Here is a 20,708-nt window from a genome sequence, read left to right as displayed (position 1 = left end):
AAGTCTATCAGTTGGGTCAAAATGCTACAAGGAGTGAAGATGGATGAGAGCTGAGAAAGAACAATTAGATTTATCAGCAAACATTTATTAAGTGCTTGCTATGCATTCAGCACTAAGAGATATACAAAGGTAAATTTGGAGAGAGAATTTCAATTGAATGATGAGATTGGAAGCATAAAATGAAAAGAAAAAAAATGAAAGGAGAGGAAATAGGGTCACAATGCAGATGACATTTTCAGGGAATTTAGTTGAGAAAGGGACAATTGTAAGATGATAATTATTTGAGATGGTAGCACCTAATTAAAGTTTTTTCAAGGCTAAAAGAGGCATGGACACAATTTGTGTTCATCAGAGGATGACCATGATGATGAGAGGTCTAGATGTTTTCTCAAATGGAGGAAAAATGGAGCAGTGGAAAAACTGATAGATTTGCAGTCAGAAGAATTGGCTTGAATGCTGTTCTGTTACTTATTACCAGTGTGGAGTATATGGGGTATTTAGACTGGCATTACTGATGTGAGGATTTGCTGACCCCTTTTCTGGGATGCTCAACCCTTTGGTGTCTACCTCTCATCCAACTCTCACCTGTGGCTTTAAGAAGCTATAACACGTGCAGTGGCCACATACCATAGTAAGCCATCTAAGGGCTAAATCAGGTTGAGGATAACAGACAAGTCCCAAATCCATTGGTAAGGTAGGGTTAAGGCAAGTAAGGAATGAGCTCTTTACTTGCAATCTAGACACACCAAGAGTGTAAAGACTTCCCCTGGTGGAATAAATGGATGAGAACAATGTGATCCAATGATCGGGAAAACAACTGAAGCAGGTACTACTGAGTGCTTAGAAATTAGTCAGACATCAAAGACATCAAGGTCATCCACTGCATCCTGGGTCATTGTCAGTCATCTTGACTTTTGTCTTGACACTGACCTTTGATGACTCTGGATGAGAGCTCAAAGCTGATGACTTTGTGCAATTCTGCCTCCCCTAAGTCCAATTCATGCACAAGTTAGGACATCACCTATGATGTCACTGGTCCTCTTTGAAAATGCCGGACCAAGAACAACAATCACCAGGTGATTTTGATCAAGTCATGTCACTCCCCAGGCTTCTCTTCACTCATCTGTAAAACTGTAAGATTTCCAAGATCTTGTCCACTTTTGAATCTAATCCTATAAAAGAATTATTGAAGGAACTCAGGAAACTTAGACTAGAGAAAGGAAGGTTTGAGGTTGCAGTGATGGTAGATGGGAAAATGATCTTAAAATAGTCAAAGATTTATGGGACTGCATTTGCTCTCTGTATTCAATGGGTGGAGGTTATAGTTGCACAGGTTTCAGTGTCAATGTAAGGAGGAAAACAGTTACAGATGTAATGGGGAAAACAGTTACAGAGCTATCTAACAATGGCATGGCTTGTGTTATGTTGAATGAGCTCTTTACTTGCAACCTAGGCAGAGGATGGTTGACACAGAAAGGATTTTTTGTCCTAGGTAAGTGGTTGAATTTGAGAATGTCTAAAGTCCTTTTTGATGCTGTGATTTTTCTGGCATTGTTAATGGCTCTATTCGTTAATGCCTCCCCCTCTTCTCCCAGTTTAAAGGAAATTGGCCACTGCAATTCATGGATCACTCAATGAGTGGTTATTTATTAAAAAACTACTGGGTACCAGTTACTGTGTTATACATTGGGGATACAATGACAGAAGTGAAAAATGAAACATATTTTATTGAATGTATATGAGACAGCATATACACATCTTAGTATATACAAAAATGTAAGGTGATTTTGGAGGACATTCATTTCAAATGAGGAGATTAGGAAGTGGGAGGTAGGATTTGAAATGAGATTTGAAGGAAGCTGGGTATTCCAAGATGGGGAAAGTGAGAAGGCAGTACATTTTAGGCACTGGGGACAAAACAGAAGCCAGAGATGGAAGGTCATTTGTGAGGAAGAGCAAGAAGGTCACTTGGGATAGACTAAAAGATGTTTGAAGGGGAAGGATGTGGAATAAGGCTGGAAAGATAGATTGGAACTAGGATGTAAATGGCTTTTGTTTTGTTTTAAATGGTATTTTTTTCCAATTACATATACAGACAATTTTTAACATTTTTTTATTCTCCCCAACCTTCTATTAAGAAACTCATGTGAACATTCATTTTTAAAATAAAATTTTAAGTTCCAAATTTTCTCCTTTCCTTTCCCTTTCCCCTCCATAAACAATTTGATATGAGGTATATATATATATGCATGCAATCATGTAAAACATTTCCATATAAGTCATGTTGTAAAAGAGGAAACAGAATAAAAAGGAAAAAAAAACCATGAAAGAATAAAATGGAAATAATATGCTTTGATCTCCATTCATAATCCATTAGCTCTTTTCCTGGATGTGGATAATATTTTCCATCATAAGCTTTTTGGAATATTCTTGGATCATTTTATTGCTGAGAAAAGCTAAGTCAATTACAGCTGATCATTACACAATATTGCTGTTTATAGGGTATGGTATTTTTCTGGTTTGCTTACTTCACTTTGTATCACTTTTTGTAAGTTTATGAATGCTTTTAAGTGACAAGCAGAAGAATTTTTTTCTATCCTAGAAATTAAAGAAAGCCTCTTGGATTTATTTAGTAGAAGAATGACATGGTCAAACCAGTGCTTTAGGAACACTAATTGAGCTGCTGTGTTGAGGATGTTTTGGAGAAATTTGAATCAGGGAACCCAATTAGGAGGCTATGCAGTAGTCGAGATTAAAATTGAATAAGGGCCTAAATTAGGGTAGTCCTGTGATTGGAGATAAAGGAAAAATGTGAGAGATATGATGGAAGTAAATTTCATAAGACTTAATTGATTGAATATGTCCAGTAAGAGAGAATGAGGAGTTTAAAATGAATTTGAGGTGAATCTGGGTGATTGGAAGGACAATGACCCCTCAAAAAATAGAGCAATTAGGAAGAGGAGTGAAATGGGTGGAAGGAAAGATAATGAATTCTATTTTGAATATATTGAGTTAATAGTCCTTATAGGAAATCCATTTAGAGTAAAGACTATTTTTACGAAAAGGAGTAGTTATCTGCTGCACCATAGATACAATTTCTACACTAGTAAAATTACATCTTGGTTAAATCACTGAAAAGAAATCACATTTCAAATGAGTCTTCAGCCACTTATTCTATAGCACCACTTGAATCTTCATAGTCTTCATTCATAAGACTGTACCATTTTTACTCTGAAGTTGACATCGTCCCTTATGATTCTGTTTTACATTCTCGTATCTGACATTCTTCCTCAGATTCCTTTGCTGAGTCACTTATTTTTTTCTCCTAAATTCCATCTTGGGCCTTCTTCGTTCTTTGCCCTCTCCATTGATGATCTCATTAGTCTGTATAGGTTTAAAGATGATTTCTATGCAGATTTAAAAAATACTTTATATATCTACCACTCTACCTTTCACTTGACCTATTGCAATAACCTCTTAATTGATCTTTCTCCTTTTCCAGAAAGCCTCCAAAGTGATTTTCCTAAAGCCCAGATCTGAACATGTTACTAGCCAAGTTGGCAAATTCCAAGTGTCCCTGTAATTTCCAAAATAATATATATATATTCATTTGATTGACATTTAAGTTATTTGCAATCTGGCTCCATCCTATCTTAATAGTATTATTATGTATTACTCTTCATGCATTCCATGGTCTATATAGACTGTCCTCAGTATTCCTCAGAGACAATATTCCATTTCTCTTATGTCCATACCTTGGTGTTTGTTATCCCCAATGGTGGAAATACACTCCTTCCCCATCTTTGTCTCTTAGAATCCTTAGTTGCCTTAAAAACCCACTTCAAACATTACTTTCTCCACATGGTTTTTCCTGATCTCTCCCAAAGACTAGCATCTCCCCACCAAACCTCCTTGTATTTATTTCACATATATTTTGTGTTAGTCATAGTATATATGCTGTCTTCCCTGATAAGTTGTAATTTCCTTCAGGGATATTTCATATTTATTCTTTGTAAATCCATTGCCTAAAACAGTGTTTAAAATAAGCCAATTGATTGAGTGAACAGATGAGCCTAAATGAATTCATTTTCCCCACTCCATAATGTGATGTTTTATTTTCAATAGGAGTATATGCTATACCTTCTTCAGCTGGAACAGAGAGCAGAGGAGCAGTTTTTGGAGCACTGGCTGAATCCACATTGCAAGCCTCACTGTGATAGGAATCTGGTCCATCCTGTCTAATAGGTCCAGAATGATCAGGTACATTCTCTCCCAGAATTCTTTCCCTTGTAAAATAGACTCATTTAGGTGAATTTTCCTCTTTCTTCTTTTTACTTATCACTGTTTCTCTCCTAATGCTTTAAGATAGGGGAGAATTGATACGTGGGAGGGCAAAGTGAGCCAGCAACTGGTTATATTTTGTGCCTGTTTTCTGATTCTGTTGAGTAGGTAAGACCTATAGAATCTTGTATGCTACCTTGGATGGTAAAAAGAAAATATGCATTATTTGTATTATACTCAACTTGTTTTCTAACTCCCAATCTTTCCTCCTCTTTAATCCTTCTTTATATAGCTGCCAAAATACAAAATAGTTCTGATCAGGATCAGTAGCTTCCTATCTTTTTGAGGAGAAAATACAGATGCCTCAGCCTTGAATATGAAGCCCTCCATGGAAGCTCTTGTCTCCCTGCTTTCTTCCCAACCTCACTTCTCATTATTCCCTTTCACAGTTTCTACCTTCCAGTCAAAGTATACATAGTGTTTCTCTGGATTTTTGTACAGGCTCTCTATCTGCCATGCTAGGAATGTACACTTTCTTCAACTCAACCTTTCAGGGATCTTCCTCTAAGGATCATTGGATCACAGATCCAGAACTAAAAGGGACTTCAGAGGGAATCTAGTTTAGAATCTTCATTTTATTGGTCAAGAAACTGAGACCCAGGAAGTGATAAATGACTTAACCACAATCATAGAGAATAGACACCAGAACCCATCTCCTCAAAACTCCATTGCTAGGGTTTTCTCCATTGTCAGTCAGTCAGTCAATAAAGATTTATGAAGTGCCTATTATGTGTCAGGCACAGTGCTAAGTACTGAGGATGCAAAAGGAGATCCCTGATCTCAAGGAAGTCATAATATAAATGGGGGAGACAGTAAGCAAATGAATATATACAAATGATATGTACAGAATAAATAGGAAATAAATAAGAGAGGGAAGGCACTAGAATTAAGAGAGATTGGGACAGGCTTCCTGTAGAAGGTGAATTTTACCTGGGACTTAAAGTTATTCTCTAGAGAGCTTTCCTGTACACCCTGATTTCTAGTGTATTTATTCTTCCTTCTAAGTGGATTTATCTTTTATTACATTGTTTAGATACATTTTGTATCCCTCTTTAGCATGGATACTTTTTGAAGATCAGGGTTATGTCTATTTTTGGATTACCAGTATTTGGTACAGCGCATTGTATACAGCAAAGCACTTAAATGTTTATTGAATTGAATAATATTTTGTTGAACCTATAATTTGACACTTAAAAATAATGCTTTTGTCTATTGATTTTTGCCTGATGGTAGAATTCTCTTTCTGGAAGGCTCTAAAAATAGACTAGACAAGTATTTGCCTTGGGTGATTTTGGAAAAACTCCAGAACTCAAGAAAATGAATTTTAAATTTGTGCTAGAACTAAAGGAGATCCATGGGGGAATGAATGAATAAAAAGCATTTATTGAGAGTTTACTATGTGCCAAGGAGTCTCTGGGAATACAAACACAAAAATTAAAGACAATTCTTGCCTTCAAGTAGCTTACCTTCTGATGGGGGGATGGTAGTGGTTGTGAGAGAAAAGGGAGCAGTGGGCTAGGGAGGAGAATTTTTATCCCCAAAGTTGAGGGGGACTTCTCATCCAAAGTGGATGGAAGGAAAGGAGTGACCCAGCATTGGTCCATAGCAGAAGCAATTTTTTAGTGGCCACAAAGATGACTTATTTATTATTCATTTTAAGAAATCTAGATTTAAAGAACCCCTTTTAAAAATAATATTTTATTTTCCTCTTAATTACATGTTAATTTTTAATAAAAAGTTTTGAGTTCCGAATTCTATCCCTCATTTACTTTTGTTCCCCTTCTTGAGGTGGTAAGTGATCTGGTATACGATGCATGCAGATCCTATTTTCCCCCTGATGCATTCCTAGAAACTAGGGGATGCAAGCAAAGTGGGGAGAAAGGTCTATATACAATTCTGAGGTTAAGTTTAAATCTGCAGTTAACTATTTTACCACCAGATGTCAGTAACATCTTGGTAAAATAAAAAGATGTCTGGAGAAAGTGCAAAGTGGATCCATTTTTGAGGTGGAGGAAACATGAAGGGAACAACTGGTGAAAAAAAGAGAACGAAAGTAATGAAAGAGGAATAGGGTTCATTTAGGCATCATTTTAAAGGTAACTTAAATTTGGGGAAATCTGATGTGATTTAAAAGAAAGCAAAACCCATTAGTAGTAATATGCATTTAGGAGGTGATTTTAATTATGAACTTGGTTTTTACTTCAGATTTAGAGTCTTTAAAGACTTGGATTTAGAGCCTCTAAAGACTTTAAAGATGAAACTGGAGTGAGGTGAGGTACAGAAAAAAATAATTCCAGATTGAGAGACAGAGGACCTGAATTCAAATCCCAACTCTACTACTTAACTACCTGTAAGACTTTAGACAAATCACTTTCCTTTGAGTCCTAGTAATCTCATTTCTAAAATGAGCAGGTGGGTATAGATGACTGAGGTCCCAGCTAACTCAAAATCACTTATTTTAATCTTGACCGTCCAGTCTAGCCTCCAAATAAATGCAACATTCCCATCTACATTATTTCTGATTAGTGTATTCTTTTAGCCGCTGCTTGAATGTTTCCAAAGAGACTGAATTTACAAAGCAATTTATTCTATTTTTGAATAGTTCTGATTGTTAGAAAGTTGTTATATTTAAGCAAAATCTGAAACCTGTGGCTTTCATACATTGGCACTAGTTTCTCTTTTGGAGTTTTCAAGGAATAAGTGATTAATTACTTCTTGCCTTGTGATATTTGATGACAGCTCTCATGTTTTTATTCCACAAGTCATTCCTTTTTAAAAGATCACAGAGTTAAGGCTAGGAAGGAATCTCAGAGGCCCTCTAATTCTATCCCCTCATTAAATTTTTTTTAATTTTTGAATTTTAAAACCATGCACTAAGTGAATATTTTCTATATACTCAATAGAAGAAAAACATTGAACATAAACAAGAAATTCTAAGTTTCTCTGAAATGTCCATTTTATTATTTCTTATAGTCTAGTAATAGTCTATTATATTTATACAACACAATCTGTTTAACCACTACCTAACAGATGATCACCCCTAAATTTCTAACTCTTTTCTACTATAAAAAGGATCTTCCAGAAATATTTTTTGTCCCTATGAATTTTCTTCTTCTTCCTCCTCCTCCTTTCTCCTTCTCTTCCTCCTCCTCCTCCTTGTTCTTGTTCTTCTTCTTTCTTCTTCTTCTTCTCCTTCCCCTCCTCTTCTCCTTTTCTCCTCTTTTTCTGCTCCTCCTCCTCTTCTCCTCATTTTCTTCTTCTTCTTCTTCTTCTTCTTCTTCTTCTTCTTCTTCTTCTTCTTCTTCTTCTTCTTCTTCTTCTTCTTCTTCTTCTTCTTCTTCTTCTTCTTCTTCTTCTTCTTCTTCTTCTTCTTTTTCTTCTTCTTCTTTTTCTTCTTCTTCTTCTTCTTCTTCTTCTTCTTCTTCTTCTTCTTCTTCTTCTTCTTCTTCTTCTTCTTCTTCTTCTTCTTCTTCTTCTTCTTCTTCTTCTTCTTCTTCTTCTTCTTCTTCTTCTTCTTCTTCTTCTTCTTCTTCTTCTTCTTCTTCTTCTTCTTCTTCTTCTTCTTCTTCTTCTTCTTCTTCTTCTTCTTCTTCTTCTTCTTCTTCTTCTTCTTCTTCTTCTTCTTCTTCTTCTTCTTCTTCTTCTTCTTCTTCTTCTTCTTCTTCTTCTTCTTCTTCTTCTTCTTCTTCTTCTTCTTCTTCTTCTTCTTCTTCTTCTTCTTCTTCTTCTTCTTCTTCTTCTTCTTCTTCTTCTTCTTCTTCTTCCTTCTTTTTTCTTTTTCTTCCTTTATCTTTCCTTCTTCTTTTCCTCTTTTTCTTTTTTCTTTCTCCTGTGTATTAGTTATACAGGTGGATCATAGAATGTGAATAGATTTGTATCTTTTATAGTATAACTCTAAATTGCTTTCCAATTCATAGCTGCATCAAAAGTGAGTTAATATGCCTATTTTCCTATAGCTCATTCAACAATTGCCATGTTTTTGGTTATCTTTAATAATCTGAGAATCTCAGAATTGGTTTAATTTACATTCCTCTAACCATTAGTGATTTGGAACATTTTTTAAAATAATTGTTTATTGACATCTTGGATTTCATTCATACTCTTTGACCATTTGTCTATTGCCTATCCCCTCATTTTACAGATGAGGAAATTGAGGCCCAGGGATTTAAGTGACTTGCCCTAGAAAATATAAGTAGGAACAGAAGTGGTATTTGAACACAAGCCTTCTGACTCCTGAATCAGTATACTTTTAATTACACCAAACTTCCTTCAGGTGAACTATTTTAGCATTATTAGATCTCGTTCTCACAAGGATATACAAGTCCAAGTAGAACTTCTGGGCCAGAAGAGGAAGCATGATGTATGCTAGGAAGAGCCTTGGACTTAGAGAATTGAGTTTTGGATTCAATGGTCTTTTGGTTTTCAGACCCTCAGCTTTATTATCTGTAAAACTGGTTTCATAATACTTGCATTGCTCATCTTTCAGAGTTGTGAGGAAAGTACTTTGAGAATATTAAGTCACTATAGAAATATGAATGATTATATTTGTTATTAAGGGAGTCATGAACATTGTTTTGCAATAGACCTGATAATGCTGAATTCTGCTGTTGGGATAAACTTCTTCCCCTAAGTGATTTTTTTAATACCCATTTTCCTAATAGTCTCCCATAAATTTGATTAAAAGAAACCAAACTTTAAAATCACAGCTTCCTTTAAAAATGCATCAGTATCTAACATATTATTTTCCAATGTTTAAAAAGTTGTTCTAAGCACACATACACATATGACTATGTGATTCATGGATACACTGGGTCTGAGATTTCTAGGATGGCACAACCCATATCTCAGGTGGCTATCAGACTAAGATCTTTGCCCAACTCTTTCAAAGGAACCTATCAGTAAATATTGATGAGTAGCTCATCTTCCTATGGCATTTTTAGGTTTGATGAAGTTCTCTCTTTACAACAATCCTGTGAGACAGGTAGTGCCCTTATTGTGATGGACAGTTTATAATTGGGGTACAATGTATGGCACAGAGGAAGGAGGACTGGCTCTTGAGGCAGAGGACTGGAGTTTACATCCCATCACTGACAATATTTGTGTGATCTTATATAAATCACTCAACTCTTTTGGGTTTGTTTCCTCATTTGCAAAATACAAGGATTTTAATGGATGGACCCAACTCAGTCCAATCCCCTTAGTCTAGGTTCTATATTGGAACCAAAGGGGATTCTTGTGGGTCATTCTGTGCTTGACAAGAGGAAGTATACTTAGTCTAGCTAGAAATGATACTTCACAAGGATATTATAGCACTTAACTCAGACAGGGGTCAATAGGGTAGGTTATGATGATTCTCATGCCCTGGGGATATTTACCAAGTTTAAAAGTTTAACTCTACATGGGCAGGCCTTTTTATGTCACATCAAAAGGGACAAAGGCCACCAGGAAAACATAGTTTCAGTCTTATGCATTTGGCCAGTCAAAATTTGGGGATATCTTTCTTTTCACTTTTAGGCAAAAAATTAGCCTTTTCCTAAATGAGGGAGAGGACCCTGAAAGAGAGTGATTTTTACCACAGACCTCAGCTTCTTTCCAGCTTTAGATCTCCATCTTAGGACTTGCTGGGGGGGGGGGTCACATAGCTAGTAGTATTTGCTGGGGATTGAGTCTAAATCTCCTGACTCCCAAGTCATATACCTTCCCTACCATCCCTCTAGTGCCTTTCTAGCACTGCCTTCACTTTGGTTCTAAAAGATCTTTTCTCCTTCTCTTGCAGATACCAACAAGTGCTTTTTGAGGAAACAGCCCACATTGCATTTAATCAGTATAAATGTCCACCTGCATTTTTTTCCTGACTATAAGAATGGGTGTCTTCAGGACCTGTGGAATTTGGTACCATCTTACCAATGCACCAATTGCAAAGGTTGCTTAAGGGATGGAGAATCCATTTGTTTGCTGCTTCGTGCTGCCCACCTGCCCAGATTCTAGTTATTAGTAATTTGAAGCACAAGTGTCTATTAGTTTTAAGAGGGAGGCAGGGCAGGTTAGGCACAGGTTCCAGTTAAGGAGCTGCCAAGAGGTCTCTGAGCTTAGGAATTTGGGTGAAAACATTGTTTATAGCAGTGAAGCACAGCTCTTGTGTTGTGTTAGTATTTTGATTGCTTCAGTTATACTCTACTAGCATTCTCTGGGCCCTACCTCCTCTCCCCACTACCTATCATAATAAATAAATACTGGCATTCAATCTGTTTTGGTAATGCTTTGATTCCTTTGAAAGCCAGACAGACAAGTGGAAGAGAAAACCCGGGGATCAGCAAAGAACATGGGGCCAGGCCTGGCTTTGGGTACAACTAGGGACTATATTTAATAAAGGGCGGCTAAGTGACACCATAGTGAACAGAATGCTAAATCTGAAGTTAAAAAGATTCCTCTTCCTGGGTTCAAATCTGGCCTTGGACACTTACCAGGTGTATGATCCTGGGCAAGTCACTCAACCCAGTTTGCCTCATTTTCTTTATCTGTAAAATAAACTGGAGAAGGAAATAGGAAACCACTCCAGTATTTGCCTAGAAAACTCCAAAATAGTGTCATGAAGAATCTGACATGCCTGAAATGATTGAATTAACACAACAGCATTTTTAGCAAAGGAACAGCTAGGGAATGGGTTTTTAACTCAACCCACAAGCATTTATTGAGGACCTACTATGTGAAAATGTCTGGGAGAGGTGCTGGGAACCCAAAGACCAAAACAAAATAGCCCCTCTCTTTAAGTGACTTACATTCCATTGGGTAGATACAACAGGTAGAAAGATAATAATAATAATAATTTTAATTTATATCAAGCTTACTATGTGCCAGGTACTGTGCTAAGCATTTTACAATTCTATCTTATTTGTTCTTGTAACAATCCCGCGAGGTAGGTGGTATTATTATTCTTATTTTACAGGTAAGAAAACAGACAAAATGACTTGCCTAGGATCATACATGTAGTAAGCATCTGAGAGGAGATTTGAACTCAGATCTTGCAAACAGCAGTCCTGGTACTCCATCCATTGCACAATCTCCTTTTTCTCCACCCATTGACCATTCCCAATTACACATTCTATCCGCTGATTTACCAGGTACTCTCTAGCTCATTAATTTTTTAATCTACTGAACCTGAACTGACCCATTTATATGCTAAACTCTGACAGCTCTTCTCACCTATAACTTCCTGTGCACTGACCCCAGCCAACCAGTGACCTGTGCTATGACCAAAGTGCAGTAAGGAGTTCAACTCCTCTTCTCAACATTGGCTGGCTGATAGCCTTTCAATCCACATTTTGAAGGGTTACACACATGTGGAAGTTTTCTTCTCAGAACTTTTATCATTTTAGCAAGTTTTGTTTAAAAGCTTGGCACTGTATTATGTTACCAGCTGTGTGACCCTAGGCAAGTCATTTAATCCAATTTGCCTCAGTTTCCCAATTTGTAAAATGAACTGGAGAAGGAAATGGCAAACTACTTTAGTATCTTTGCCAAGAGAACCCCAAAATAGGGCCATGAAAAATCTGACACATCTGACATGATCGAACAACAATGTTTCTAGCAGCTAGGGAATGGGTTTTAACTCAACTCACAAACATTTATTGGGTTTTTTCAGCTTTTTATTTTCAAAATTCATTCATAGATAGTTTTCAACATTCACTGTGGTAAAACCTTGTGTTCCAAATTTTTCTCCCTCCCTTCCTCTCACCCCACTCCCTTAGACAGCAAGCAATATGTGCTAAACATGTACAATTCTTTTATACATGTTCCCCCAATTATCAATAAGCATTTATTGTTAAGAAATGGGTGCAAAGACAAAAAAAAAATGAAAGCCACTGACTTCAGGGAGCTTATATTCTTCTCTCTTCTGTCTTGAGGGTTTCTGGGAATATAGAGAAAGCATTAGTCAACAGCAGACTTTATTTCTAGAAGGAGGCTCTTTAGTTTCTTGTGTCTTTTCCACCTTAGTGACTGGTACAATTTTGGGAAAATGGTGTGTGAAAAACTTAATGAATTCTACGTGTTCCCATCTACAGAGCATGAACCTCTAGCATAGCTACAGATTTTTAAAAATCACATATTTCTGACACACTTCCCTCAAGTTGCTTTCTTTTTCAACATAATACAAAAACCAATGATTAAGGTTCAGGAGCCTTGAGTTGTAGTGCTGATTTAGCTACTTAATACACCTATAGCCTTGAATTTGATATTGTTGAACCTCAGTTTCCCTGTGATTCAAACTCAGTTACTTTCACTCCTAATCAACTATCTCCCTAATTCCTTCCTCCATATCTTCTTTTAAGTTAATTGTTGAATCTTTTTTTTTTTTTTTTTTTTTTTTTTTTTTTTTTTTTTTTTTTAAGGTAGATCACTGAGGCAGAGGGAGGGAAGGAGGATTTGTTCTTACTTTCTCTACCTACTGTGTCTTTGACACCTCTTTTTTTGGAAGTGGATATGGGAAGGAGAGCCAGGATAAGTTTGGGAGTTACAGTCCATTAGCCCCAAGATATTTTCTAATATTTCATTTTCATATCTCTATGTCTCTTTTCTAGCCCCCAGTGTCCTGGAACAGCCCACCTTGGGACTTCACCTGGCCTTTCCTTTCTCTGAGCTTGGTTCATCCCATTCAATTTATTCAACATAGGATACTAAAGATGTTTCTATTTCTTTCTCTAAGCATAGATTAAGGAACATAGTGTATGCTAGACATTGTGTTTTGTCCTGAGGCAACAAAGACAAAAGTGAAGTCTCTGCGGTTAAGGAATTTACATTTTCCTGGGGGAAAGGGGAGGGGAGAAATTTGCTTTACAACATCTACACATGTAGCCAGACCCTCTTGTAAACTTCCATCGAACAATCCCATTAGTCATAGGGAGAAGGGCAGCTTCCAAGGAGAGAATTCTTTGGAAACTTGCAGGAAGGGCTACATGCATTAAGTATAGAGCAAAAAACCCCAAAAAAACAAAAACCGGAAGAGGGAGAGAGTAGGAATAACTAGGGAGATTAGAGAAGGCATCACAGAATACATGGCAAGAAAATCTTGGAGGAAGACAAGATATTTTGAGGCAAGACTGAGGGGAGAGTCCTATTCCCGGCATAGAGGATGACTTGTAAAAAATAATGCAGGTGGAAGATATCAACTTTGGGAATGACTAGTTGTCCAGTTTGGATGGAGTATAGAGCTTGTGAATACTGAAATGTGTATTTTTTGAGAGGTTAATAGTTTATAGCAGACTGTAGATGTAGAAATAGAAGGACACATTGAGCTGATATCCATTTTTAGATTCCCAGAGAGTTCAGAGAAATGAAGGTCATATACAGTAACAGTAATAGTAATAATAATGATGAAAATGGAAGAGGACACACATTTCTTAAGTGCTTACTCTGTCAGGCACTGTGCTAGTTCTTTACAAATATTATCTCATTTAATCCTCACAATTACCAGAGATAAAGGTTTTTATCTTCATTTTACAATTAAGGAAATTGAGCAGACAGAAGTTAAGGGACTTGCCCAGGATCACATAATTAGTAAGTATCTGAGGCCAGATTTGAATTCAGATCTTCCTGACTCCAGGCCTGGAACTCTGTGAACTATACTATTTAGCTTCCTCCAATATCATCATTATCATGATGTAATAAGTAGTAATAAGGATAAGTGACTTAAAAAAATTAACATTTTTATTTTTTTTAGTTCAATGGAAAACAATTTTTTACATTTGTTTTTAAAACTTTGAGGTTCAGATTCTCTCCCTTCCTCCTCATCCCAACCCTTCCCATTGAAAAGGCACATGTGAAGTTATATAAAACATTTCCATAAAAGTCATGTTATGAAAGAAAATACAAATCTTACTTTCTCTCCAAAAAACCCTTAAGAAAAATAAAGTTTAAAAAATATGCTTCAATATGTATTTAGACACAATCAGTTTTTTCTCTGGGTATGGTTAGTACTTTTCATCATAAGTTCTTCAGAGTAGTCTTGGATCATTGTATTGCTGAGAATAGCAAACTCATTTACAGCTGATCATCTTACAACATTACTATTACTTTATACACAGTACATTTCACTTTTTTTGAGTTCATGGAACACTTTTCTAGTTTTTTTCTGAGGACATCCTGCCCATCATTTCTTATAGAATAATAATATTCCATCACAATCACATCCCACAATTTATTTAGCCATTCCCCAATCTATGGGTATCCCCTCAATTTCCAGTTCTTTGACCTGAGAAAAGAGCTATTATAAATATTTTTGTATATATAGATCCTTTTCTTTTTTTTTTTTTAAATCTCTTTTGGGATTCATGACTAGTAGTGATATTTTTAGGTCAAAGGATATGCATGATTTTATAGCCCTTTGGGCATAGAAAAACTGACATTTATATGGCACTTTGAGTTTTGTAAAGCTCTTTGCACAATGTTCTCATTTGATAAATAAAGCAAAATTCAAAACCAGATTTCTTCATTCCAAATTCATCACTCTTTCCACTCTGTCAGGGTTGCTGTTTTTTAGTAATCTGTCACACTATAGGAGATCAAGGGATGTTTCTTCCTGGATTATTGGGTAACAATAAAACCACCCAAACTCCCATTTCCTTGGTTCCCTGATCTCTGCTAGCAGTCAGGGAAGATAGAATCTCATAAACTAATTCACACTAAGGGGTTAGTGACCAATAATTATTTACTGTATTATAGTGCAGATCTTAGGTAAGATAGTCAACTAGCCCATATGTGATTGATTTTGCTATCATTTTATTACAGAACTTGTTTGCTTCTTCATTTTTTATTGATGCCTTTTATTTTTAAATCAGTTATTTCCTGCTACATCCAATCCTTCCTGTCCTCCTCTATTGAACCCTTCTTTGTAAAATGGAAAACCCTCCCTTGTAACTTTTGCTCTTGATTCTATTCCTTTCTGTCTTTTCCAACTAATTGCCACCACAATCACATCTTTTCTCTCTCTAGATTTCAAATTTTCCACTTCTTGTGGAAAAGAAGTCCTCATTCTTACTTGTTGCCTCCATCCTTTCCTCTTACTAATCTCTTCCTGCTAGCAATCATCTGACCCTATCACTGCTCTTTCCAAAGTTACCAAATCCTCATTTTCCTCCCATATGCCAACCCTTCTCTTCCCTTCTTTTTCCAGAAGGAAGACTCATTCTGCTTTTAAAAGCTTCTTTTTGTTCCTAGAAACATTTTGGTTCAAGGCCAATTTTTATGACAACATAAGACAGCTTAGCTAATCTAATATCACCCTGCTCCTATTTGCTCATCTTGGCCCCAGAACACTTCTCCTACATGAAAGACTGTTTAGCATGAGGGTGGACAGGGCCACCTTTGCTAAATAAGTATTAATCTTTATCCTTATGACAGTTTTATATAGATAGATGTCCTTGTGAAAACCAATTGTTAACATTTCAGTGTGAGTATTTACACCTCTGTTCAATTCTTTTAGCCATGTCCAACTCTTCATGACCTCATTTGGGGTTTTCTTGGCAAAAATACTGGAGTGGTTTGCCATTATCTTTTTCAGGCTCATTTTTATGGATGAGAAAACTGAGGTAAAGTTAACTGACTTGCTCAAGGTCACATAGCTAATAAGTATCTGAGGTCAGATTTGAATTCAGATGAATCTTTCTGACTCCCAGCCTGGCACTTTATGAATTATGGTGCCATCTAGCTTCTCTTATACCTCAGAAGCAGCAATTGCCACAAATTAGGAATTGATTTATTGTTTTGTGCCTTGTTGTCTAGGCTTGAGAAAATGTTGGTAATGCAGATTCATCTTAAGTGTGTGTGTCTGTATGCATGTGTATATCTATGTATGTATATATATATATATACACATATATATTTCCCTCCATTTATTAAGCAGTTATCAGGATATGGTTATATTACTCCATAAAATAATTTGAGCTTAGCAAGAGTGTAGTTGGAGAGGTCTGGAGTCCTGGTGACTGGAAGCCTCCTGTAATAATAATAACAACAGCATCCCAGAGATTTCCCATATTGATGTAAAGTTTAGAATGAACACAACTGGTTTTAGCCCAATTGCAGATCAAAACTCCTGAACTCAAGGAATCCACTAGCTTTAGTCTCCCCAGCAACAATGATTACAAATATGCATCATCTCACTGGATTCAGCAACAGGTATGAGTCATCATGTATATTTGTCTTGACATTACTTATATAGTATTGGAAAGCTATTGATGCTGGAAAGGTGGGATAATCTATGGCTCTATATCCCTACTCATAATTCCTGTGACTCTCTAGACAAAAAATTCCTTCCTTGGCCACCTTTCTCCAAAATGTGTTGTATCCTCCTAGTAAGTAAGCTCCTTGAGGTCAGAAATTATCACTCTCTTGCATATATTTATCTCTAGCATCTAACACAATGCCTGGAAGGGAGGAGGTACTCAATAAGAATTTTATTGATTAGAATTTTTTTGTTTGAACCTATGATTTCATTGGTGTAGGGAGGATAAAAGGAAGAAATACTGTTCAACAACTATTCAAAGATATAAAGAAAATCATTTCTTCCTCTCAAGGAATTTACATGTACACAGATTAAGCAAAGACAAACTAAATGCAAACTGAATGTAAAGCAATATAGAAGTTGGTAAAGGGCTACAGCAACTGACACAATTGGAAAAAATCTAACGGAGGACATAGCTTATGAATGGATCCTTGAAGGCATCTAGAGATTCTGAGAAGAGGAAGAGGTGAGATGTATTTTCTAGGCATGAAATTTAGCTTGTGCAAGGACACCAATATAGAAAATGTTAGCATCCTATGCATGGAATATCAAGGAGACAAATTTGGATGGACCATGAAATGCAAGATGGGAAGTGAGGTGTAACTGAAATGGAAGCTTGACCCAATGGAAAAAGCATTGGACTGGGAGTTTAAGGATTATGGAGTTGGACTTCCAAGATCACACAGTGATTAAGTGATGAAAGTGCATTTATAACCCAGGATTTAGGGATGAAAGGGACCTTTGAGACCATTGAGTCCAACCTCAATTTCTAAATCAGGAAACTGAATCCCCAAAGGATTGTGTCTAATGTCACATAAGTAGTATATAATACTCAAATCCAGGTCATCTGGCTCCAAATGGAACACTATTTCCCATCTACTGGGAATCAAGAGAGCTGATCTCATCCTAATTCTGTCACTAACTAGCTGTATGAGCTTAATTTTCTTCCTGATAAAATGAGGATTATTGGATCAGATGTTCTGTTGGGTTTCTGTTAACTAGAAGAGGCAGTCTCTTCTTCTAGGAGAGTCACCACCTGGTGGTAAATGCAGGAACTTTCCCCTTGGAACACAGACATCTGCTTTAATTCAGGTCGTCCAACTTTGGCATCTTAATCTATAGAATTGGGCATTATCATTTAGAACTAGTGTAATGAGATAGTAGGAATATTAGTATGCGGGAATAAAGACAAGGACTTGAGACTCAACTCTGACTCTGACCAGCAGTAATCCTAGTCAATTGCTTTATTTCCCCGAACCTCAGTTTCCTCATTTGTAAAATGGGAATACAAAGACTTGCACTACTTATCCCATAGAGTTGTCATCAATCTTGAAGCATCCAGGATGCACAGTAGATAGAATGCTGGGTCTGGAGTCAAAAAGGCTTGAATTTAAGTTCATTCTCAGACACTTACTAGCACTTGAGATATCTTCCACCTCTAAATTAATAATCATATGATTTCTGATCTTTATCTTTCTGCAAAAAAAAGCAGTCTCACTTTCTTAGTTTCTTTTTCTCCTTTCTTCTCTTCTCTTCCAGCTCCCCTTTAGAACATAAATTCCTTGAGAGTAGAGACCATATTGTTTTCTTGTTTTGGTATCCTCAGTCCTTAGCATAGTGCCTGGCATATGGGAAAAATTTTTAATGTTCTCTTTGTTTTTGTTTCTCTCTTTCTCTCTCTTCTTTTCTCTCCCTTTATTCTCTCTATTCACCGTTTACTATATGTATGTATGTATATATGTACCATCTACCTGTAGCTATCTATCTAATCTCCTCATCTTTCTATTTATTTATCTAGATCTACTTTTTTTCTTTCTTCTCATCTAATCTCTCTTTTCTCTCTTTGTATCTATTTATTTATCTATCTTTTTCTATCTCTCTCTTGCCAACTTTCTCTCTCTCAAGCTATCTAATCCCTTTTTCTTGCTATCTAATCTCTTTATCTAATCTCCCTCTTTCTTTCTCTGTCTCTATCTCTCTTTATATAATCTTTTTCTTTCTTTGTATCTCTCTAATCTCTCTTTATCTTTGTATCTATCTATCCATCTATCTTTCTTTTTTTCTATCTCTCTTTCTACTGAACCTCTATCTCTTTATCATCTATCACCTATCTTTCTTTTTTCTAATTTCTATCTTTCTACCTATTCAGTCTCTCTATCTTTCTATCTGTCCATCTAATCATTCTTTCTCTCTGTGTCTGTCTTTCTATCTAATCTCTCTTTCTATCTATCTGTCTGTCTATCATACAGTACCTATCTATACTTATCTATATAATCTCCCTCTTTATTTCTGTCTCTCTATTTTTGTATCTCTCTCTCTCTCTCTAAATCTATCTCTACTTACCTATCTATCTCTATTTCTATTTGTATCTACATATATCCACCAATCTCTACCTATCTACCATCTAACTATCCCTATCTCTATCTATTCCTATCCTTCTCTATCATCTATCTATCTTTATCTCTCTTTCTTTCTCTATCATCTATCTCTATCATCTCTCTATCGATCTCTCTATTTCTATCTATCTATCTATCTATCTATCTATCTATCTATCTATCATCTATAGATGGATCTATCTATCAATCATCTATAGATGGATCTATCTATCAATCATCTATCTAGTCTTTTCCTTACACATTAAGGTCAAGGGTTGTAGAGAGGCTGTAAGTTGCTCAGGTGCCCACTAGGTGTCACTGTGTCTGCACAAATGACCACCACCCCGTTCTGATGGGCTCTGAGTGACACTTTTGACAGTTTGTAGCATTCCTGGGGGGAGGGGGCTCCCTCCCTCTGCCCTTTAATTACTGCATCTCTCCTTAGCAGAGAAGGGGAGCCCAGACAACTAAAATAACAAGCCAATGTTCTTTGCGAGGAAATGCAGGAGGTGGTTAAACCGTCTTCTCCCTTCCCGGTCTTGGGCGGCATCAATCAGGATCCAATTGTGGTTTCCTCCTCTCTGGTTATCGTGGTGCCACTCGGTGGGCCACGGAAAATAAAATCTGCTGAATTATTTCTTTTCTATTTTCTGTCTCACCGAGGAGGAGGGTGTTAATGTAGTCTGGCAGTTGCTCGAAACTGAGATGGATAGCAATGGGGTGTGTTAACAAACAAGGGCAGGAAACAGAATGTCATATTTTCTGAAGGGTGAAATTCTCCCCAGGAGACGGATTGGCAGGGTCCTGCTGAGGAGACACTTGGGGAAAAAAATCCCATCCCAAACCCAACTTCATACTGTGTCTTTTTTATTCTCCAGTGCCTCTTGGGAGAGAACCCATGTGCAATTCTATCTCCCATTCTGCTAACTAGCAGATAAGTGGGAGTGGTACAAAGGTATTTGGCTTTTTTTCTCTTTTCCAAATTTTTGAATGTTGATGTTTGAAGTGACAACCATATCACTAGATTCCCAGGTAGATTCAACCACTAGGAGTGAAATCTACCCACTTGAGAACATCCTGACCGGCCTGGAAAATTGTCTTCTGCCATTTCCCCAATGTGCTAATGTTGAAGAATTAACCATAAGTTCCCAGGATTTAAGAATAATAAAAACAGTTGACATTTATATAGCGCGTTAAGGTTTGTAAATTGCATATGGTAAAACGAATTCTGTATTTGGAGTCATTGGACCTGGGCTGAAATCCTACTCAATTATTTAATATTTGTATAACCTTGGGTAGATTAAAGACCTTGACAAGGACAAAAGAAGGAAATAGGCAGTGTGGAAGGGACTATGCAAGGTGGCAGATATATCTGCTGGAGTTCATTCTAGGAAGTTAGAATTATGCTAATAAAATTTTGACAAAAGTATTGATATTTCTTGGGATCTCTCTGACCTTTGGGATCTTCATCTTATGTTGTAGTTTGTTTGCTTGTTTTGCATGAGACAGTCAGGATTAAGTGACTTGTTCAGAATCACACAGCTAATAAATGGGGTTCTTCATCTTTAAATGAAGGATTTTTTTCCCCTGAGGCAATTGGGCTTAAGTGACCTGCCCAAGGTCACACAGGTAGACAGTGTTATGTGTCTGAGGTCAAATTTGAATTCATTTCCTCCTGAATTCAGGGTTGGTGCTCTATCCACTGTGTCAAC

At 36.6% G+C, this 20,708-nt stretch overlaps 1 protein-coding gene across 1 annotated transcript in view; it reads left to right on the top strand.

Moving 5' to 3' along the window:
* C4H17orf67 (chromosome 4 C17orf67 homolog) overlaps positions 1 to 10,574 on the top strand; it is a 34,756-nt gene extending 24,182 nt beyond the window's left edge. Inside the window, exons 3-4 of the mRNA XM_003767965.2 lie at positions 4,126 to 4,260; positions 10,118 to 10,574. Of these exons, the coding sequence (XP_003768013.1) occupies positions 4,126 to 4,242 (117 nt within the window). The 3' untranslated portion in view covers positions 4,243 to 4,260; positions 10,118 to 10,574. The remainder of the gene's footprint in view (positions 1 to 4,125; positions 4,261 to 10,117) is intronic.
* The last annotated feature ends 10,134 nt before the right edge of the window (positions 10,575 to 20,708 follow it).

This window comes from Sarcophilus harrisii, chromosome 4, assembly GCF_902635505.1.
Source record: "Sarcophilus harrisii chromosome 4, mSarHar1.11, whole genome shotgun sequence".
Classification (NCBI taxonomy): Eukaryota; Metazoa; Chordata; class Mammalia; order Dasyuromorphia; family Dasyuridae; genus Sarcophilus; species Sarcophilus harrisii.
Note: the sequence above shows the minus strand (reverse complement) of the source record. Positions and strands in the feature narration are given on the sequence as shown.